The sequence below is a fragment of the Dermacentor andersoni genome, chromosome 5, assembly GCF_023375885.2.
Source record: "Dermacentor andersoni chromosome 5, qqDerAnde1_hic_scaffold, whole genome shotgun sequence".
Lineage (NCBI taxonomy): Eukaryota > Metazoa > Arthropoda > Arachnida > Ixodida > Ixodidae > Dermacentor > Dermacentor andersoni.
In genome coordinates, this window is record NC_092818.1 from 61,700,008 (window position 1) to 61,723,379 (window position 23,372).

General features: G+C 48.0%; 1 protein-coding gene across 2 annotated transcripts; it reads left to right on the forward strand.

Moving 5' to 3' along the window:
* The first annotated feature begins 2,291 nt into the window (after positions 1-2,291).
* On the forward strand, positions 2,292-19,161 carry LOC129384757 (uncharacterized). Of its 2 annotated transcripts, XR_008612408.1 has the most exons (5): positions 2,292-2,530; positions 9,277-9,442; positions 11,015-11,210; positions 11,928-12,218; positions 19,079-19,161. XR_008612408.1 is itself a non-coding variant. In XM_055070355.1 (4 exons), exons 1-4 carry the CDS (start codon positions 2,330-2,332, stop codon positions 12,145-12,147), a joined length of 783 nt encoding a protein of 260 aa, XP_054926330.1. In that variant the 5' UTR covers positions 2,292-2,329; the 3' UTR covers positions 12,148-12,654. The 2 variants fall into 2 exon arrangements, 1 of the variants encoding a protein (XP_054926330.1); XM_055070355.1 differs by lacking the exon at positions 19,079-19,161 and having other exon boundaries at positions 11,928-12,654.
* The last annotated feature ends 4,211 nt before the right edge of the window (positions 19,162-23,372 follow it).

Here is a 23,372-nt window from a genome sequence, read left to right on the forward strand (position 1 = left end):
CTCTTTTATCTTCACCTCTTCCTCCCCACACAACATCCCTCATACTGTCCCTATTGTGGAGCAAAGCCGACATTATATCATTGCACCTGGGAGTGCCCACACCCTCCGGGCTACTCCCCTATTCCTTCACCTTCCCCTTCCTCCTGGGAGACTGCGCTGGCCAGCTCAGACCCGCAAGAGCAGCGACGGCTGATCTGGCGGGCACGCGGAGTGGCGCGAGCCAATGGGGCCCTGAACTAAGGGCTCCACCCTGCGAGGAAGTCGCCCAAACTCGTGATAAATAAACGTTTTCTCTCTCTTGTGATTCGAGGCAATCGGGATTATGTGGTCAAAGAATTATGGGACGAACCAAGGAACGACTATTTTATTACGTACCAGTGCGTCCGACAAGCAGAAATAGTGCAGTCAATTCCGTGTTTGAGTTGAACGAGAATGCGAATGCGAAACAAAACAGCGCGTGCAGCCCGCCAATTGAACCTTGAAAGGGTATGAGTGCAAGGAGGGCAGAAATACATCACCATGCCGGAAGCCATAGCAGCCACGAGCTCCGACGCACCTATAGAGTTTTATACAATGATTACCAGAGGGAATCTGGCGCTAGTGTCTACGGGGGCTGCTGTGGGAGCGGTTGTGCTAGCACAGGAGTAATGGGAAGTACATGAATTTGCCCAAACTTCGTCTTTCTGGCTTCAAACGGTGCCGCGACTTTGTAAACTTGTAATTTTGAACAATGTACTGCGTAACAAATGTTTAAATAACCAGTATTAAAATTGTCCGACAGCAGGATTCGAGCACAGGACCTCTAGCACAGATGACCGATATTGAAGCCATCACGCCACGGTCGCATGCATCGACAGGCGACATGTAACGCCCTTGTAAATTTATTGCGGGCAAGCCAGCGCCTTGAGACCCCTGGCGCGTTTAGATTTGGCCACTTCGACAAGCTGAACCGTTGCAAATAATAGCGATTGTGCGTGTTTGCAGCGTCTTCTGCACTTCTAAATGTATATAGAAATTACGCTGAAATTTACAACAATTACATCACATACAATTATTACATACAAAGCGTAATAAACGACTCCGCAAGAACGTCTCCATCCCCAAGCACGAAGATCAGACAAATTCATGTACTTCCCATCACTCATGAGGTGGAGCAGCGATTGCAGCGCCTGAGTTCTCTCTAATATATTGAAGGAAACTCTATGCACGCACCAACTCCCACGCTGTCGTGGCTAGTGGCTCTAGAGAATTCCGCGCGTGGCTCGCCGGCGCCTGCGAACGCTGGGAATTGTTCCATCGCTTGCCGCGCTATGTGGGACATACTCAGTGACCCACGTTTGCAAGGGTTAATGCTAATGCGCCGGGTCGCGGTCCTTGAGCAACCCTTGTCATGTAAATCCGATTCGGTTGAACATTGGAGGAATTTCAAGGACCTTTTTCGTCATTGTAGAGTGGCACATTTCCAGTGGTACGTACTGAGCTGCCCAAGTTAGCGTCAAAGACGTTCAATTAAGAGCGGCACTCGACTGGTCTATGCCCAGTGACCTGAGTTGGCATCAAAGAGGTTGACTAAAGACCAGCGAAAACAGAGCGCCACATTCCCAATGCTACAAGTCGACGTCAAAGAGTTTCATCGAACAGCGGTGTCTACTCAGTCCCATGTACAGTGACCTATGTTGTCGTGAAAGAGGTTCGTTGAGGAGCGGCACATATGTACATATTGCCACATACTCAATGACCAAAGTTGGCCCGATTGTTGGTTTCGAACCCTGTATCTCAGCGCGATGCGCTACCCATTCGACCATGGCATGCCGAGTGACCCAAATAGGCGGGGAAATGGTTAGATACACACCTAGATTGATACAAGCGTAGGTAGCCAAAGGAAAGTGCGCAAGGTACTCTATATAAGCATGTTAACGCGTTAAAAATGGTTAGACATTATGTCAAAGATGTTCATTGAAGACCTGCACACACGGAGTGACATATACATAGTGCTCCCTGTCGGCGTCAAGGTGTTTTATCGAACAGCAGCATCTACCAAGTCTCGCACTTACAATGACCCATGTCGGCGTGAACGACGAAGTACCACCAATTCCTTTTTCTAGAACCAATTTTATTTTTTCCAGCGTATTCTGAATATAGTCCAACCAGGGCAGGCGACATCGTAGAAGAAAATCCAACCAGAGAGAAACGCTTGATCGAAGCTTCCGCTGTGCGTCTCGTGGAGTTGCACTCTCGAAGAAGAAGAAGAAGAGAAGAAGAACGTGCCGAAGGCGCGCGCATCCTTTCCCGGTCCCCTTGGACGGCTGCGTCCCCAGCCAGCAAAGCGATGTTCGCTTGCGACCAGCAGCCTGGTTCTGTGGTGGACATGAGTGACTGCTTCGGCAACGAGTTCGCGGTGGAGAGCGTGTTCGACTATCTGGGCATCGAGGAGCTCCTCGCGTGCGCCGAGGTGAACCACCTGGGGCAGTCGATCGCACTGGCTCTGCTGAGGAAGAAACTGATCTCCGTCTCCATCTGCTGTTCACCGGTCAATTAATGCTGTTCTACTTTGGGCCGGCCCGCCGTGGTTGCTCAGTGGCTATGGTGTTAGGCTGCTGAGCACGAGATCGCGGGATCGAATCCCGGCCATGGCGGCGGCATTTCGATGGAGGCGAAATGCGAAAACACCCGTGTACTTAGATTTAGGTGCACGTTAAAGATCCCCAGGTGGTCGAAATTTCCGGAGTCCTCCACTACGGCGTGCCTCATAATCAGAAAGTGGTTTTGGCACGTTAAACCCCATAATTTATATTTTTTTTTTACTTTGGGCCGCTAACTGATTATTCAGAGTTGTAATGATGGCCAGGCTGCTTAAGTTAAATTTCTGCCTAAAGCTTTGCTCGATAATCTTGGAGCAGTACAGATAAGATGACGCTTCGGTTACGCGTATAGTCGTTGTCAAACGTTTCGAGGCTACAGTAGTTCTTGAAACAAGCTTTGTCGCGATGCCGCGTTTCCGGGTTCCCGCGGAAAGTGTGATGATCGAAAGCCTATCTGAATGAGAAACGCGCCGGTCCCTCTCATTCTATTGGCCTATGAAGCGGCAAAATTGTGCAGGGACCGACAAGTGCAACGAGGGCAGTGGCTTCGAAGCTTTGGACATGCTTAGACCAGAAAAGACGCGGAGGCGAAAATTTCTCTTCTAAGTCTGTAAAGACTCTTCAAAGAGGTGCAATCGCAACAGAATTGCCCAGCACGCACGCACGCACCGGACGCACGCACGTGCATGTTCACGCTCGGCCTTTCCGCCGGCATAGAGCCGGCTAGCGCTTGGTTTCATGCGAAAAATGGTAGGACGCTTCCTCGCTGCAGACTTGGCGACCTGAACAATGACATTTTATCAATTGGCGGTTGGAGTGTAGGCTCTATGGTGGCTGAAGACAGAGTGCTGGTTTTTAGTTGAATCTTATGTAGTAATCAACAATATTCTGACAGTCTTACGTGCTGGCTTACGCCTCAACAGCATACGCGACATCCAAGAGAGGTAAAGGAGGAAGACGACGTGCAACTGGCTAGCTGAATCTCGAAAGGCACTCAGCTAATCATATCCATCGCGTCTAACTGTACCTGGCTTGTCAATAAACGCCTTTCGTGGGCGTTAAAGAGAGGTGGAGTGTGCAGGGTACGACACAACGCACCACGGAGTCACAACACCTAGTACTTCACCGGCGCCGTCGTCTTGCCGGTCTCTTGCCAACGACCTTCCCCATGGCTCAGGACGGAGCTGGACAAAGACCAGCTCTAGTTGTACCTGCTCAAAGGTCAGCACTTGTAGAAGACACGTCACATTGCGCCAAAATTTGCACGCCTAACGATTGCGACAACCGTTGCCAGCGGCGATGAAAGCCCGTCCGTCGATCTTTCGTCTACTATGCGGCAGGTCGTGCGTGAAGAATTGCTGCAACACCAGACACTAGCGCGCAACTTCGTGCAACAGCCTGATGCTTATGCTCCGCAACACATGGCATCTGCAGGACCTTGCGCTTCGTGGTAACCGGCGGTATGTGTCACGGGCACCAACACCGGAGGAGCGCCATAACAACTGTGGGTATGTGTCACAGACGCCAACCACAGAGGAGCTCCATGGCTACGTGAAAGCACGCTTACGCTTGAACACCGACTTGGAGAACACCCTCGTCCCGGCAGGTTTGCACGTAGACCGACGTTCCTCCTGTGGAGCAGGCTCAGCCATTTCTCTTTGCTTCATGACCCCTACATCTGAGCGCTTCGAGGAGCAGTTAATCGATTGTCGTTTGCGGGTGTGCTATAGCCGTGGCGCCTTGGATCACATTGTCAGGTACTGCAATCGCCGCCAACCACCGAGGTTCGACCAATCGACGGTATCTAGGCGGTACCGCGCTCCACTTGGCTAAAGGTATCCCCCTCGCACACATATCCAGGAAGCTTGCCTCACCAGCACCCGGAGCCGCTGCGGAACCGTTCTCCAGCATCCGATCGCAGCTTGACACCACCACTCGCTCACCGCGTAAACCGGATGCTGTCTCCGCGGCGTCACTACCCGTTGCCACCTCTGGAAGACTAGTCTGCGCGGCCGCTGGAGGTGAGATCGCTGAACAATCTTCGATATCGACAGAGATACCTCCACCTATTTGTATGTTTAAGAATAAGATGTCTGTACTGATTGACGTGGTTCCATAAGTGCCCTTAGTGGAAACGGGAACAACGGTTTCATTTATGGGTTTCGTTTTAAAAGCCTGCTAGGACGACAAGCGATGTTTCGCTGGGACCGTGCCGATACATTTCGCGAAGTGAGTGGGCAGTTGTATCCTGTCAGGGTGTGCAATGTAGACGTTATCTTAGGTGGTGAAATATTTAACGCAGAGTTCTTGGTTCTACCTTATTCGAAGCATGACGTAATCCTTGGTCGTGATATTTTTGAAACTGTGTGGTGCCACTGTCGACTGCAGAACGGGAGAAATTACTGTAGGTGCGATCTTTTATGCTACATTTATGGAAGGCCCACCGTACCAGGAAAATGTACTTTGTGTATCCATGGATAGAGTTATGCCTCCGTTATCCGCAACGTGTGTTTCAGTCACCTCTTTCCATACCACCGACGAAATGTTTGACGCTACTGTGCAGCCGGTTTATCTGGTTTGCATCAAGAAGAATGTGCTGATACCGTATTTCACGCTGTCAATTGTTTATGGACCCTCTAGCTTATGGACCGTAAAGTGTTCCAGTGAACCTGCACTACTACCATAGGGTCTGAAATTTGCCGCCTATCATGAAGATCAAGTGCTGTCGCTCGCCATTCTTACAGAGACCCCTGATTCTGCGGATGAACACCATTTCGTTAATGTATGCCCTGCTGCACACTCCTCCATTCTAACTATGGTGAACAAGTCACTGAGCACTAATCAGCGTCATGAAGTGGCGAATGTTCTGCTAAAGCATGCCGGGCTGTTTGACTTTTCACAGCAAGAGGGGCCACCATCGTTTCCTGCTTCTCGTATACAGCATCGAATAGATACGGTATCTGCCCGACCTTTGCGACAGAAGCCATACCGTCGCATGAGGAGTAGCGTAATGGGCACGAGACAGCGTGATGAACGACCAAGTCCGCGAAGTTTTAAATAAAGATGTAATCCATGAATCCTGCAGTCCATGGGCAGCGCCAGTGATTCCGGTTAAAAAGAAAGACGGTACATGGCGGCTTTGTGTTGACTACCGCCTCAACACCATCACTAAAAAAGACGTGTATCCTCTTGCGCGCATTGATGATACTATCGACTGCCTTTGATCAACGTCTTACTTTTCGTCTGTTGACTTGAGGTCGGGGTACTGGCAGATTCCTATGCACAAGGCAGACAAAGAGAAAACAGTATTTGTAACACCAGATGGACTTCTAAATTTAATGGGATGTCGTTCGGGCTCTGCAAAGCGCTTGCAACTTTCGAGCGCTTTATGGACAACATCCTGCATGGCCTGAAGTGGGCAGTTTGCATTTGCTATCTAGACGATGTAGTGATTTTCGGACGCACTTTCAGTTAGCATAACGCGCGTCTCGATCTTGTGCTAGACTGCTTGGGAAAAGCGGCTTTGGTGCTCGAAGAAATGTCATTTTGAAGAGCGCCAAACAGTGGTTCTGGGCCATCTAGTGGAGCGAAGATTACTAATGTGGAAGCCTTCAAGCAACCTCACCCTGTAAATGAGCTACACGCAGTTTCCTGGGGCTTTGCTCATACTTCCGCCGGTTTATTTGTGGATTTGGCAATATCTCGTATCCGCTGACATGCCTCCTCCAGAAGGGCGTTGCTTTTGAATGGACCCTTGAATGTTAGGCTAGTTTTCATGAGCTGAAGTTTCTTCTGTCGTCCCATCCCATTCTCCCACACTTAGACCATGCGGCTCCCACATATGTTCATACGGACGCTAGCGGTATTGGCATCGGCGCTGACCTTATTCAACGCGTCGACACCAAAGAACACGTCGTTGCCTATGCGAGTTGCTCTTTGAGCAAGTCCGAGCTCAACTGCACCTTTACAGAGAAAGATTGCAGTGATTGCAGATTGCAGTCTTGCAGTGATTTTCGCAGTACAGCGCTTCCGGTCATACCTGTACGGGCGCCCCTTCACTGTGGTGACTGACCGTGATTCTCTCTGTTCACTGGTTAATCTCCGTGATCCACCAGGCCGGCTTGCACGTTGGACACTTCGTTTGCAGGAATATGACTTTACCGCTTGTGATAAAAGCGGCCGACAGCACGCGGGCGCTAACAGCCTCTCGCGCATGCCGCTTCCGACAGTGGACTGCGACGCGGACAACTTCGACCATTATATCGCATCACTGGAGCCAGGTATTCCGGATATAAATACCTTCAAGGTGGAGCAGTAGAAAGACAGAACTTTAGAGCGAATGCTCACTACTGCAAGCAAATCAGCACGATCCACTCGTTTTTGCGTTCGTGATTTGGTTCTGCACAAGAAGAACTATTCTGCTGAAGGCCCACGATATCTTCTGATGGTTCCGGAGAGTCTCCGTCTTTTCCCGCGGTCATCTGATGGGAATCGCTGGATTGTCGTGCGTGCCGATCACTTGACACGCTATTGTGAGAAAGCTACGTTACCATTGACTACTGCAACTAAAGTGTGTATTGCTGGGCTTTGTCATTGTGCGACATGGACCTCCCAGAGTCAAAATCAGCGATCGTGAAAGGAAGTTCACTGATTCCACCGCGTATCATCCACAAACTAATGGACTTACGGCACGAACGAACACAACTGTCCATGTATGTCGCGTCAGATCATAAGAACTGGGACAGCGCGCTACCTTTCATTACGTACGCATTTAACGCCTCACCGGACGAAATTATGGGATACAGTCCCTTCTTTGTTCTTTATGCTCGTCCGCCTCGTTATACACTAGACACTATCTTGCCGTTTTCAAGCCACGGTAATTTTGTATATCCGGGACCGTCTCTTTTGCTGAAGAGGCCCGACGGCTTGCTTCTTTGCGCCGTCGTGGCTAACTCTACCTGGCTTGTCAATAAACGTCTTTCGTGGGCGTAACAATATTTTGCCAAGATGATTATGGCTACAGGTGATCCAGGCACCGGTGCTTTTTCACTCAAATTGTGCGAATATTCCCCGATTCTCGAAGGCACGCTACGACCACTGACGCCGACACGTGATATATGACCATGGTGACTTAGGTTCGCTCTGGAAACCAAGAAGAAAACGTGGATTGTGTGAAAAACTGCTAGCCCATTATGTTGGACCCTATCTTATTAGTGGTCGTATAAGCGAAGTAATCTACCGCATAGCACGCTTCACATCAAACCGGCTGACGGTCAGCAAAGTCTGACCTTTCGCATGTCGCCCGTTTAAAGTCCTTTATTTCTCAACAGCCTGTTTCACTTGTCCGGCGGGCCTCGGGGAAATGTGCCACTCTTACGTGCGCAGTAGGTTTACGCCTCAACAGCACGTGGGGCATCCAAGACAGGGGAAGGAGGAAGACGTGCGGCTGGCTAGCTGAATCGCGATAGGTGCTCAGTTGATCAAGGCCTTCGCGTCTAACTCTACCCGGCTTGTAGAAAAAAAAACGCCTTTCGTGGGCGTAACAATATTTTGCCAAGATGATTACGACTACAGGGGATCCAGGCACCGGCAGTTTTTCTCTCAAATTGTGCTAGTATCTTGGATATCTGTAAAGTGAAAAAGAAATGAGTGAACTATGCGCATTCACATGTAGGGAAGTTCTCGGAATTGAATGTGCATTATCCCTTATTTAATACCGAGCGAAGGAATTTCGTGCGTCAGAAGTGGTAGCAATTCGGTCCAGACGAGTGGGAGTATTAAAAAAATGCCTATGGAAGAAAACCCAAAGGCAAGTAATTCATAACGATGATCATTGTTATATTTTCTTACTGTTGTTTTTTGTACAAGTCTTATAAGGAAAGAACAAAACAAGAAAAAAGCTGTGACTGGCACGACGTTCGCCACGGGCATGCACTTGTGTAGGCACTAGGGGCTCAAATGCGTTAGCGCAGTCCGAAATTGACTATTTGGTACTAATTTCACTGCTTTAGTGAAGCCTATATAGCGTATTTGCACGTATGTCAGGTGTTCTCTTTTGTATTTCGAAGACATTTTTAAAAAAATATCGCATGCAACCTACGCAGACCTATTCAGGCTTTTCAGGTGGATTACCCGACAAGGCTGACATTATCTACACCAAAAATCATGAAAAGACAGCTTGCCGCCACCGAAAATCGCAGTTTCCTCATCTGGCACCATTTAAGATATTCACAAATCAATTTTCTGTACCTTTTCTCTTTATCGCACGCGTTCAGATTTTCTGTAACTGTTCCCTTTAACGCCTGTTTTCAGATTGCGAGATTGAAGCCTTGGTCAGTGGGCGCCCTTTATGCCTGACTAAAGGTATAACAGCAAGACTTCTTTGAACGCTAACAAAAAAAAAAAAAAATAAGGCAGCAGAGACAAGACCAAGGGCTGCATTATGAGTCGCGAAAGCGTTCTCTGCGCCGACGTTTCTCTTTTCCTTTTACCCAAGCGCAGTGACACAAGTGAACCTGCTCACCGACGGCTTCCTCGCCTATTTGTCATCGCGATAGGTTGCGGAAAACCGTTGCATTTACGACAAAAACTGTTGCCTTTAGAACTTGTCCCTCTACCACTTTACACCGACTCTGAGGAGTCGCTCGTTGCTGCCGGACCCGCCATTTCTTTGAGTGTGCATTCGCGCGCGCAGGAATCGGAGCAGCCCAGCCCGGAGCCAGTGCTGGACATCCTGCACGCATGCGTGGAGATCCTGCGCTCGAATTTCGCTCGCTACCGCAACATCGCGCGCTTGGCCGGCATGCGTCCATCACTCGTGTTCCTGTCCTATCACACCGACCTGAACGAGGACGGGAGGGGTAAGCTCGGGCTGTGCACAGGCCAGCAGATCTCCGCGAAAGGCCCACATGAAAGTAGCCCAGCGTCTCGTTCATGGCTTACTGAAGGGACATTAAAAGGAGCAATTAATTATTTTGCAAACTCCCAAGGTATTGTTTATCAATCACGTTTATGAATCCAATGACACCTTCTTCCTTAAATTTCGCGCTCGAACCTGAGCACCGCTAAGTCAATGTTACGTACTTCAAAAATTCAATCTATGCTCGTATGTTTAGGATGTTTTATGGCACAGTAGAAGTTATATAAACTTGCTAGGTTAACGTGCGCATTTTCAGATGATCCTTGACTGGACGCTTCTCCATTCTACCGAGGGTTTGGCACAATGCCGCGCCTCGTCTAAAGAAGACACTGCGCTTTTTAGGAATTGCTGCGGACTCTGATTGAAGAGCAATGACAACTTCTGTCGAGGGATTGCACGCTTCCTTGCACTTTCTTTAGCCAAGTCGGAAGCAAAAAGTCGAACGTTCCAGCATATGGGGGAAGGGCTTTGGGGCATCTTTACAGTGTATTAACGTAATCCTCCTTATCCCATAAACAAGAACAAAACCAGAGAACAGACGCTTTCAAAATCCAAGTCAGGGTGGGCTGATGCGAGAATTTAAAGCCGGCGTTGACACCTGTCATAATTATTTTTGCGCCATTTCTGTTTATTACCAGAGAGTGATGTGAATGTGGATATGAAAACGTGCGCATTGGTGCCCGTGAGCGGCGATATACGCGACCGCCTCGGCTGTGGCCGTGGCATCGGCCAAGAAAGAACATTGCCGCTGCCTTTGCTAGCCCTGGCACAATCTGCGCGGGGGGGGGGGGGGTTGTCCTTACTGTGACCCATCCAATGCCACATCCTGTCTGAAATCCATGTAAATCAGTTTCGTACGGTAGTTGGTACAAGTAGGGAGACAGGTCGTGCCGTTTGTCTGTTATTCAGAAAGCCAGTACAACATGAAAGTACCCCCGTATCCAGATGTATGACGTCAAAAATACTCGCGGACTGGGCAACGCTTTGCCTAGAGCCGGAGGACCCACTCAACACTTCATATTGGTGACGATGTCTTGACGTGCTGCAGTTTTATATCAGCCATCCACGCTGACAGTGAAACCATATTGAAATATGTTAATGGCAACGTCATCCATGGGGTACCTACGTTATCAGAGGGAAATCGAACGGAAACATTTTGAGTTTGAAATTTTCTGTAAGTGATATTTAAAGGCCTAAATTTAAAACAAAGAACTACTAAGGCACGTATTGGGGACTGCTCGTGCGCAGTAACAGTTGATGGCGCTTTGTCTCTTGAATGGGCCTCCTGTTGCAAAATGAACTACATGCTGCAGGGAATACTGACGCTTTTCAGAACAGGGTAGTGTTCCTGCATATGCCCTCTGCAAGCACAAACGGGAACATTGGTGCATGCATCTATTGTGTCCCATCCGGTGGGAGTGGTGGGTCGGTGTACCGATTATATTATGACGCTGTAAGTTACAATTCAGTGCTTGCAAACAATATGCGTGCGCGCATGTCTCCACGTGCCCAGTGTTGGACTGCGTGCGTGAGCTGCTGCCGCCAGACTCTGTCATCGTGTGTTTCCAGCTGCACTTCATCCGACCGGCCGACGACTCCGATGACAGCACGCACGAAGGCATCTTCGGCGAGTTTCTTTTCCACGCCGAACCAGCCGTGCGACCTGCGCCAACCGGCGACGACCTGCAGCTGGACAGCTCTGTCCCGGGGTAAGCATCTGACCAGTTTGGCTGCTGTGGAGAGGGCGATACTAGCCACTGGGACGAATGACGTGCTACCCCGACAGAGCTCTATCGGGCTCTCTGGGTCACACTGTGTCACACTAATGCATTGCACTTTTGCATCGCTAGAACGGTGCCACGAATGCGAAGGTTGAGTTTAGCCTAAGAACATGGTTTAAAGGGTATTTGTAGTCGTCCCAATTGGGGACAAAGACAAGTCCCCTCGTTGAAAGCTGGTCCCCGTTCTTCGGACACTATAGGTGACATTCAGTATCCATATATCAGTGACCACTATGTCTTTAAGGACTGATATCTCTAAATTAGTATTTTAGTCTGTAGATAGGAGGGAATCACCCTGCTTTCTCAGAACACGTGCAAGAGGGAAGGATAGTGTGCTCACTCAAGACAGAGAGAGAGGTAGAAAACGCTTAGATGGTAGGAAAGGTAGGTTGGATGTCGAGGCCCATAGTGCCTCGCTAGTAGGACTGAGAGTAGGAGACCTAAAGGAAAGAGTAGAGAGGAGGCGTGTAGTGAAGGTGTCGGTTTGCAGATGCCGACCGACACTGTCGCTGCTTCCCGACGAGAAGCAGATGAGTGAGGACCGGGACAGCGCTGTGGTGCAAGTCACCGGCTGTCGCATGTAAAAAGCTTTCGCGAGCTTGCGTGCGTGCCCTGTACATCAGTCCTCAATTACAATCGACACAGCCCATCGTCGTCCTCTGGGTCGAGCCAGGCGCAGGCACGTCGTTCCGAAGGCGAGCCTCCAGCCGTTCCGGTTGCTGCGACCACTGCCCCAGCCAGTGGATCACTGCCGGCGCTGCCTGTGGTCCAGCCACGCCACCGCATTCCATCGACGGTCCGAGGAAGCGGCGCCGTCTTCCACAACGTGCTGCCCGCGTGCTCGTGTTCCAGACACGGCACGTGACCGAAGGCAGCCTGGAGGAGGACGCCATCAATTCCCACTTCACGGAGGAGGCCACCGGCAAGATCATACAGGTGTTAAATGTGTGCCACGTGCATAGGACACAGCCTTCCATTACCGAGGAACAGTACCCTTATACCAGTTTGTGTCTTTTTACTGGGCTAGCTGGTTGGTTGCCGCCGCTTTGATGTACGATGTTTCTGACCTCATCTGTCCGTAGTCGTTTTGATGTCCACCGGTGTCCGCTACAGTACTTCCAAATAGCTTTTCGATGTGTTTACAAGAAAATGAAGAAAAAAATAGGCGGTGTTTAGCGTCAATAAGAACTCCGGTTCACAGAGTGACAAGTCATAGGTTTTACCTAATAACTAAGTAAAGTGCATGTGAATGTCGCCACGTGAATAATTTCAATCTGCGTCGCTAAATGATCATTCGTTCTAGTGGTCGTTTACAGCTTCGCTGTCCAGCCACCTTTACAGCGTGGACTGGAGCCCATTTCTTTATGTGTAAATAAAGCGCTCTCTGCAGAACTAAACCTGTGTCTACGCTGAATGTTTTCAGCGCAAGTTCCGATAAGCCAGTCGTGACACCGGTGCATGCTTGGACTCGCATGTATCAATGAAACTTTTTGAACTTGTGTCCTCGCAAGAAAAAAAGAACAAGAGAACAAAACGAGGCGACTCGGTTTCTTTCACCTCTTTAAATCTTTTCTGTATATTAGGGAACGCGGTGGAGAGTATCGAAACGCATTTTTGTAGCCGGGCGAGCAGACATCCGACGCGTATGCATGCATGAAGGGCCCAGGTGAAAGGCTCAGCAGTGCCACCTGTGCGTTTCTGGGAAAGCTGCTTCACCGCGGAGCCTTCCCACGGCCCACTACCCCTAATCTAGTACACTATACTTGTCACCTAGAGAGAGCGTGAGTTTAGCATTTGCACCTAATGTGTTGAAGCGGAACGAAAACAAAAGAAAGGAAAGCTAAATTTTGACCGGAACGTAAACATAACCGAAATGTTATTTATAATTTAGTTTCAGAGTCAAGCCGAAATACTTCTTATGGATTTTCGGTTCCCGGGTAAAGTCGGCAATCCGGAACAACCTACGTCAAACGTCAGCATTAGCGCGTATCTCAGGCAGGGATAGTGCGAGCGATAACGGGTCGAGTGCTCCGCTAATCTAAGCCGGCCGCTTGGTGAATTAGCAGATTGGCAGCGTAGGAAAACTTGCCGGGCTTACGAGCTGAAAAGCTTATCGTTTTCTTTCCCATGGGTACAACGCTTTGTTACCGTAGTTTTGTCTTACGTTTATGCTGGTTTAACTTCGTTTTCTCGAATTTCGGCGAGTACAGTCGATGACGTGCGGCGTCTGAGATTATGCTCAGTGCCTTAACTGAAGGGACCGAGCATGATCACAGAATTCATCGTTCACTTCTGTACAAAAAGAAATACTATGTTCCAATCGTGACAGTGCTTCCAAAATTTTGCATGTGAACCAAAACCATGGCGTTAACTGTTCCCCATAATTTTGTTTTATCGTTCCGAAGTGAAACCGGAACGGAATTTTTTTCTGTGGGAGGAAACTAAAACCAGAGCGAAAAACATTTCGTTCCGACACCCTGCTTGCTTAGGACACATGCTCTGGCGGTGCCCCGCGTTACGCGACGGTGACGGTGTCACGTCGTCCAAATGGGAGGCTGCCCGAAGCAGGCCCGACCTTGAAGCACAGCTGTGGGCTGTCCATCGTGCCCGCGAGGCAGGAGAGAGGCTCGGCATTTCAGTACCGACTTGGGAGCAGCCCGCTACGTGCTGACGCGCGTTCCGAAGGAGCAAAGTTTTACCGCACCATACCCTGCTTGCACCCACAAATCTGGGCTGTCCTACATGCCTGGCTATGCCCAACGTCTTTCGCTCTCCATCTCCTCTCCGCTCGTAACCCAGGACAGCCACGTCCTGTGAGCGAAGTTGGAGAAAAGGCATATAGGCAAAGCTATAGGTTTAAAATCGAAGGGATAATGTATTGTGGGCGGCATGCTCAAGAGCCCCGGCGGGGTCGCGCGCTACAGCTGACGTCGGTGGCCATCTTGAGCGCCATGCAGTGTAGCCGGCTGGATCCGTTCATGCGCAGCCTAGGCGAGAGTTTCGGCCCCACGACCGACACGATCGCAGGATGCGAAACCAGGACGAGGCGCGACTCGAGCTCGAGGCCTTCGAGCGCAGCTTTCCGCGAGTGACGGCGCTGGCCAATCAAGCCACGGAATTCAACGTGCAAGATCACTTTACTCCCATTGGCCGCCTGAAGCTCATATTGCTGCTTATCGAGCTGCACGACTGAAGAAGTATGCGCAGGCCATCATCACATGCCCTTCTCCGCAGAGCAGTGTTTCTCAAACGAGAAGTGAGGCTTGGAAGCTACACTGCGGTGTGGGGGAGTCAGGATCGCGATCACAATGGGGAACTTGTGTTGTACGGGATGATGAATTTTAAATTATACGTTATTTTGATAGCCCGCCTGTTCCAAATAGCACAATTCTAGTCCTTGAGCTGGAATATTCATAGAGGCGGACATTACTTGCTCGAGAAATATATTCGATTAACGAAAATCCACAAATTAATCTTTTCATTAGTGAATTTGAGGCACATATTACAATGTACGAATTGTATCCGGTAAGTTCTGAAGAAGCACATAATTGGAATGAATTTGCACAATGACACCAGTTCTGAGATATGTACTATCAAACTCGTCTAAATATTGCGCTGTTGTTGCGTTTACTTTTTTAACAAGACGCTCTTTTTTGCATTATTGCGCAAAAGTAACTGGAATACACATGTATTTGGCCACTCTTTAGGAACTCATATTTCGAAATATTTGTTTAATTATCTTAATTAGCGAATTTTCGTTAATTAGTTGTAAATGTTTCCGATTTCTCGTGCTAGTAATGTCCGCCTCTTCAGATAATGCAGCTCAGCGACAAGAGTTACTGTAGCTCTGCCACAGGCGATCTTTAAAGAATTCTGTAAAGCTTAAAAATCAATCACCCCGCATGCAATAAGTGGATCATACGAAGAATCTAGCCGCATATACAAATCTTAGTAGGACATAGCGGGCCCCAAGATAGATTTGAGGTGTCCACACTGCGCTCTCATTTCGACAAATTGTTCTCCAGCAAAGTGGCTACTAGTAACAGTTAACTAGGCACAGTGTCTGATGGAGGCATGCATTACCTTTAATAGCATGTAACTTATGTAGCGAATTCGATGAGGTCTTGTGTCTCGTTACCTACGTACTGAAAGTGGTTAGCTTGTGACAGACAAATGCTGTAAGAAATGAGTGGGGAGCCGCGACCTGGTATGTCATGTATAGGGTTCTTTTTTACGCTGCACCAAATATAAAGAATGCGTTGTCCTGTAGCACAATTTTAACCCTTGAGCTAAATAACTCGATGAGGCGGCCATTACTACTACGAGAATCCGAGATGCTTAAATAAATAAATAATGTCAATATATAATTACCATTTTAATTAATTGCATTACGACACGTATACCAACCTATGTATTGTAGCTAATGAGTTGCAAGGCATAGCCACTTGAAACGTATTCGGAGGATGCCATCGGTTTCCAGATATGCGCCGTCAAAGCTGCGTTAAATATGCATTGTTGTTGCGCTAACTCCTTAAAGAAAACCCTGTTTTATGCATGGATGCACACGTAACTGCAACGCCAATGCAGTTCGTCGGGCCCGTTGAAACGTCATATATTGAAACTGGTGTAGTCCTGAGAATTCGTTCGAAGTGGATAAGCCTTGCGAACTCACTGGCTACAGATCGTAAATTGCAATGCGTGCTTTAAGGTAATAAATAAAAGCTAATTAGGGTAATTATACTAATTGTTCAATTAAGCATTTTGATCTCTCATGGAAGTAATGGTCCACTCATCGAGTAGTTTAGTTCAAGGATTAAAATTGTGCTATCTGCTGTAGGCAATCTTAAAGAATTTAATACAGCCAAGAAAAAACAACAAAAAATGCACCTGGTATAGCGAGGCTGCACGGTTGGATAGTTTCGGAAGCACTGCCGTAAAACAGGTTTTCGTGAAGTCACGGAGAAAACGCAAAAAAAAAAAAAAAGTAAGCTACGCCGTTTTCTCAACTGTAACCAATAGCATAAGTTAAACGACCTTTTCATTTTAATACGTATAGTTTAGTGTAAACATAACCTTCATTTTGGGCTTATATTTCCGCCCGAGACACATTTGCCTTCCGTGGAACAGCTCATTAACCTGGGCCAAGTTTAATCGTCCGCTCCATTCAGCAGCGGACTCCGGGAAAGAAAAGAAAGGCGCAGCTTGACTAGACCCTGGGCTCCATATTGCGTAGCATTGGCTGCACCAGTCAAAAAGAAAAGAAACGAAAAAAAGGAAAGAACGGAATGCTGTTTCATTTACTGTCACGTAGCAAGGAATCGATACAATATCAGACTGGGGAAAAGAACATGCTAGTTAGTGTACTCTGTGTTCTTTCCCGTCTGAATTTCATTTCATTTCATGCTGGCATTTTACGCGCCGAAACCGCGATCTGATTATGAGGCCCGTAATTTAGTGACTCCGGATTAATTTCGACCACCTGTGGTTCTTTAACGTGCACCCAGTGCTCGGCACATGGTCGTTTTTTTTTTCTTGCATTTCTCCCCCGTCGAAATGCGGCCGCCACGGCCCGAATTTGACCGCGCGACCTCGGGCTTAACGGCGCAACGTCATAGCAACTAAGGCACCACGGCGGGCAAAGATTTTTGAGTCTTCTCTGGCACTTTGTTTATGCTAGTTATATAGGTGCTGCAAAATAAAGGTGGTTGTACTAGAAGATGCCCTGTTGTGGGCCAGTTTATTCATAGGTGGTATGTACGGTGCGAAATGCAACAAGGCAGGCGAGAAAGAGCTAGAACAGAGTGCAGGGCACAAGATTAAAAAAAATGTAGCTCCACGGTCAGGCATCGCTTAATGCAGGTTCTATGGTCCCATTTTCTTCTTCAGCCTCGGCTGCTTCTATTCCCGACTACTTCAGTTCTTGTCCTTTGTTCTACTTGTATATCTGGGCGCCTTCCAAGAGGCACGCGTCCGTTTTACACGGGTAGCTAACCAAACGCATTTCTGGTTAACATCCCTCCCTTCTGTTTTCATTTGCTTCTCCTCCTCCTCCTCCTCCTCCTCCTCCTCCTCCTCCTCCTCCTCGATTTTAGAGCGTTCAGCCTAGAGCGTTTAGAGGTATATTCGCCAACTCAGTGGTACAAGCGGTCTATTTGAGAACATACCCAGAGGCCCCGAGTTGTAGTGTACTCAGCAAGACAGCATCTAATGGGTAACGCCAACAATATGAAAGGGAGGGGGGCGGAGTGAAGAGGGAAGGAAAGATTCGCTATAAAAAACGCACGCTCTGTTTTATGTCCAATAAAATGTCCGAGTTGGTTGATCTTCATTTTAAGAGCTGCGTGATAGGAACGGCAACACAAGGCGGAGAAAGTACACAGGACAGGCGCTGAACCGATCTGTTAATCTGTTTTGTCTATCTGTCGTCTTTCTCTTTGCTTTTCCGCAGTACATTACTGGCGCGCAGCATAACTAGTCTGTCAACTTTTAAAAAAAAAATTAAATTACGGGGTTTTACGTGCCAAAACCATTTTCTGATTATGAGGCGCGCCGTAGTGGAGGACTCCGAAAATTTGACCACCTGGAGTTCTTTAACGTGCAGCTAAATTTAAGTACACGGGTGTTTTCGCATTTCGCCCCCATCGAAATGCGGCCACCGTGGCCGGGATTCGATCCCGCGACCTCGTGCTCAGCCGCCCAACACCATAGCCACTGAGCAACCACGGTGGGTTCTGTCAACTTTTGGCTGGGAACATTGCTCATAAATAGCGTTTTTATTTCGCCTACTTACTGCCGTGTTCACTTTGCGTGCGCAATTTTATCGAGTCTAACGATGAGCAGTATCACACAGAATGTAACAGCGAAGTGATTGCTTGAATAGCACTCATCTACGTTTCAGCCTTTTCGTATAATATTTTGATAAACATTATTACAGTGTTTTCCCAAATCCGCTTCTAAATCTCTCCCCCCCCCCCCGTATAAGGAAACAAAAGAAAAGAAAAAGAGAGTACGCAACAGCAATTATACGTCGCATGTGAAAGGAAAGAAAAGAGTACTGGTAACGACTTCCGAGAGAATATCCAAACTTGAAATATTGTCAAGTGGTAAGGACTGCAGTTTACGGTAACATTGCATTAAATAATTGTAAGTATCAAAGTTTGAAACTCATGCACAGTTGCGAGCGGTATAGGGAAAATGTGCAGTCACGACCAAAGTGTAGAGATCACAGGTGTAGCGAAACATTTTTTTTTTCTTCTCAGGCATGCAGGTTGAAATAAATTGGTATAGCTTACGTGCGCCTGTTCGATCAACGTAATGTTTTGAGAAAATTCCATATTGCACAGGAATAAATTTAAATTTTCGCTAACCTCGTGCTTTGATCTCGGACATTTCCTCGACTTTACATACAGTATTAGTACATAGTACTAAAACAATTTCTGTACTAATTTTATATCCTTCTGCAAATTTCATGGCATGTGCTGGTAAACAGGACGAAGTGAACATTTTTCGTACATGTTCCGCATTGATGGATGTGTGTGCTGTAACCGTTGTTTGCCTGTATTTAAACAGGGAGTGGATGTTTATCACGGTTCACCACACTTCGTTAAACATAATGTTCTTTTTCCCGTACCTCGGTCAGATTACGTATTGTATTACTTACCCTAATTTATGTTTACATATGGATATTTACGGTCACAGAAGCAAGGGGCGTTAATAATTCCACTTTGACTAATGCAATGAAAGGTTATTCGTTTAGACAGTGTACTAAATATAACGCGGATAAATTTCCTTTGCAGGAGGAGAATGAGTCCAGGACTTCGCTGCATACGACGCCGTTGTGTACCCACTACTAGTAGTTTAAGTGTGAATAAATAACGCGATGAATTAACCTTTGTTTCGTTTGAAAGCATACAATGTTTGTTTTTGTCTTTCCTCTCCTTTCTCCAAAGTTCGAGCAAAGGACTTGAGCTTGTCGGTGAGGTACACCGTCAGACGACGGCCGGGTCATGTGTATACGTTTATTTCGAGAAACGAAAAAGAAAAGCTTGACCAAGTCGTCTGTGATCTATGTTCAGAATATCGTACTTTAATATTTTCTAATTATTCATTTTAAATATTAGCACATCTACACTTCCCCGCGTGTTCATTATTTACAGAACGCATTAGTTGTTGAAAACAACATTGTGGTCTTATTTATAAGGATTCCCCTCACAGACATCCCTCTGAGTGAGTGCGTTTTCACCCACCTAGGGCGACACGCATCTGGTTGTCTGTGTTCATACCATCACCTCCAGCAGTGGCAGCCGATAGGTAAAGGAGTGGATACAAAATATACTGGTATTACACGTCTGGGCGCCTATTTACAAGAAAGCTCTTGCGCCAAAATTGTTTATTTTACAAGCGAATGCCCACCAATACAGAGGCTGGATATAACACTAGCGAATGCGATAGCCCCCCCCCCCCCCCCCCCCCCAAAGAGAAAGAAAACTTAGGTGCGAGAAGCTTTGTGAATTCCGCTCCTAATTTTCTGCTTAGTATCAGGCACTTCTCAGAGCTTATGTTCAGCAAGCTGGTCTTAGTTCGTAAGAGCGAAGTTTCAGGGAATGTAAATTGTTCAATTTGATTAGTTGCTTAGCACTGTGTCGCGTCGTGCTCGTATCAAGAACCAACTAGTACCAGAGATTGTGGTGTTTCCCAAGATGACCTATACAAAGTGGATACAATGCATAACACATGGAATAAAACGTGCGAAGATTCATCTAAGGGCGCTTGAAAGCCCTTCTCTTACAGCGAACGAATTCTGTGGCCTTGCTTATAAGCGGGAAGGAGGAACTATCCTCGAAGTTTTATCGCAATCTGCGGCATAAAAGCTATTTCGGGCCATTGTCGGACGAATGAATAATGACAACGTTGTTACTGCGAATTGGCTGTATTGTCTGCTTCGCCATTACGGACTCTCTATCGGCCGCTGTAATCCCCATTGAATGGAAGTCAGGCTGCAGTATGGTATGAGACTAGGCTACCTGGTGTTCAATCTCGTCAAAAAAAAAAAAAAAAAAAGGGCGGGAAGAAGACAAGTGCTGTCTTCGTCCTACTTTCTTTTGCCGTTCTTTGTCTAGTTTTGCGCTGTTTGACAAGACAGAAGTTAGGCGTCGATTGTTGCGTAGTGCGAATCAAAAGAACTAGCATTACGCCTAGGCATTACGCAGAGAGAGAGAGAAGTTTCTGAAATGTCCTTGCTGGGTTCAAAGGAGGTGGGAGAGGGTGGGGCAGACTTTTCTTCATCCTTTTCTTTAAACTGTAGGACCGCTGTGGTAACTGCCGTTTCCGGTATCTTGGCGATGGCCCTTTGCAGGCATTCTTCTACCGTGGTTCGTGTAATGTCCGCGTTTGTTGCCGGCATGAAGGTATCCATCTCAGGGTCTGGTGCATATGCCGTACGTTTCGGCGGGTTGGGGGCAGTGTCGTTCCTACTGCCACGCCCGATCGGCCGCTCCGCCTCAGGCTTGGGAGGATGCTGCATTTGAAGCTTCTGCTTAAGTAGTGTATTCTCTGCCAGAAGTTCCTGAAGTTCTAGTCGTAGTGCACGTAACCTCTTTCGTGACCATGTGAAGGGCCTGTCCCTCCGCGCTACTGGGTGTCTGGGTGAGCACGGATGCTGTGGGGTCGCGCAATTGCGGTGTTGTACGCGGTTGCGGATAGGGACGGGAGGCTGTAGCTAATTACCTGCGAGGGATGACTTACTCTGAAGGGCTGCCGTAGGCCGTCTCGTCCCGGCTGTTCCTGGGTTGTGAGGTGCCTCGCGCTTTGTTTCTTGAACGGCTCCTCCAGCGGTTCCAAGTGCGGCTCTTGGAACGTCTCCTGCGAGTAGGTTGAGAATATTTTTGGGGCTACTTTTGCGAGAGTGAGGGCGAGGCGTCTTGAAGAAAACGTCACTAGTCTGTTCCCTGCGTCTTTGTAGAAGCAGTCATGAAGTGAGATAGCGCCTTGTACAGATCTTGTCGGCCGTGAAGTTACCTAGGTCGCAGAGCAACCAGCACGACTGACACGTATGGCCAGGTTGCGGACACTCCTTGTAGCAGGTTGCACCCCTGTTGCGTGGTGGGGCTGGGCATACATGTGCTCGGTGACCAATCAAGCCACAGGGGGTCCAAAATTCAGCTTTCGTCTTGTGCAAGTACCATTTGCTTTTAGCGTCTCAATAGTAGACTTCATATTGAAATTGGTAGCCGTCAAAGCCGATGAACACCGAGTTAGTGGTGCCCAATTGGTGGACCTGGATAATTGTTGGGCTTGGCTTGTTGGCTAGGCTTCTCGTAGTGGCTTCAGCAGTATCGTACGAAAGGACGTTGTGTATGACTCCCTTCGCGGTATCGTCAGGCGATCTGGTGTATGCTGTGGCTAAAAAGTTATTTCCACCGATCTGTGAGTAGGTGACCTTGCAATATCTTCCGGCGTTCCCCTTGCGGGAGGGCTGGTGAGAATGATGTTGCAAGCCAGGTTTGTCCTGCAGGTATCTGCATCAGTTTCATCGGGAGTGAGGCTAGTGACGGCGAGAATAACATCTCTTATTTGAGCTTCGCTCACCGTGGCTGCGTTGAAGCCGTCCCGTAAATATATTACGACTTTGATATCATCCTTGGTTAGTTCAGGGATTCTTGGTTCTCGCGGGCTCATGGAGAGGCATGGGAGTCCCATTTTCTTCGGCACGGACGTAGCTTGTTCTACCCGAGTTGGCTATCGCTGGCGTTGTTCGTATTTATAGCTCACCAGCCATCGGGATTCCACGGTGTATTATTCGGAAGAGATGTCGGTTCTCTCCCCATCGACAACCTCCATTACGGTATTGATAAGCATGGCGCTGCCCGGTGGCAGCACCCGTCAGGCACGCGCATGGGCAGTGAGAGAGTCCACCTGGCCACCGATCTCGTCGTTAGGGTTGGCGGGACAGCGGCATGGCGCGGTAGAAAAGTCGCACAAAAAGGTACTTGCTCTGCTCGCATTTCCATGCGGGCGGTCTCTGCGGAGAGCTGGTACCTTCCGGAAGACAATTCTGATGTTCGTTGGGTTCTCGAAGTAGGGATTGGAAATTCATGGAGCCCATACGAAGCAACCGCACGCAAACTTCGTCGTCCTGTCCACTACGGAGGAGGACCCAATTTTATCCGTTTGTCCCTAGCCAAGCTGCACTAGGCAACCGCACGTAAGTACTCTGGATTGAGCTCGCCCTCTCAGCTCGGCTTTCGTGGTCTAGCTAGAATGTATCGGCCCCCAATTCCGCACCTCTGATGGGAACCAATGAGAATTGACATTACAAATTGCAATCTATTCGATAAAACGTTACGCCTATTATTCTTCGTTCCATAGCTCTTTGCGCGGTCCTTGACTTGTTCTCGAGCTTCTTTGTCAACCTCAATGTTCCTGCCCCACACGTTACCACCGGTAGAACGCATTGATTGCTCCCCTTTCTTTTCAATGATAGCGGTAAGCTCCCTGTCAGGATCTGAAAATGTCTGCCGTATATATATATATATATATTCTTCTGTAAATTTCCATCTCATGGTCAGAGGCCCCTTTGAGTAATTCACCTAGGTAAACGTACTCCTTCACATGCTCTAGAGGCTGACTAGCGATCTTAAACTCTTGTTCCCTCGCCAGGCTATTGAGCATTATCTTCGCCTTCTGCATATTAATCTTGCACATGTACTATATGCGCCTTAAATTGCCACACCATTTTATCACAAAAGTTGCTCATACGTTGTGATACATGCTTGACAAAGTCCTTCCTCGGAGTTTTGAGAATAACAGCCCACAAACAAATGTCATAAAGCAAAACACCGATCGCGCATGGCCTTTATGTTACATCTTCTAGGACTGAAGTATTAAAAGTGCGAAACGATAAGAGAAACCTGTAAATGATGTAATAATCTTTTTGCATGGCTATGCACAACCTCCGGGATCAACCCACGCAAGAGGCCACGCTCCTACCAGAAAGCTCGCCTTCATGCATAGCGTTCGCCACCAGTGTTTCGCAGCATACATTAAGGTTACATAAGCTGCACTTGCCGGGAAGCACGAGAAGTCACAGGG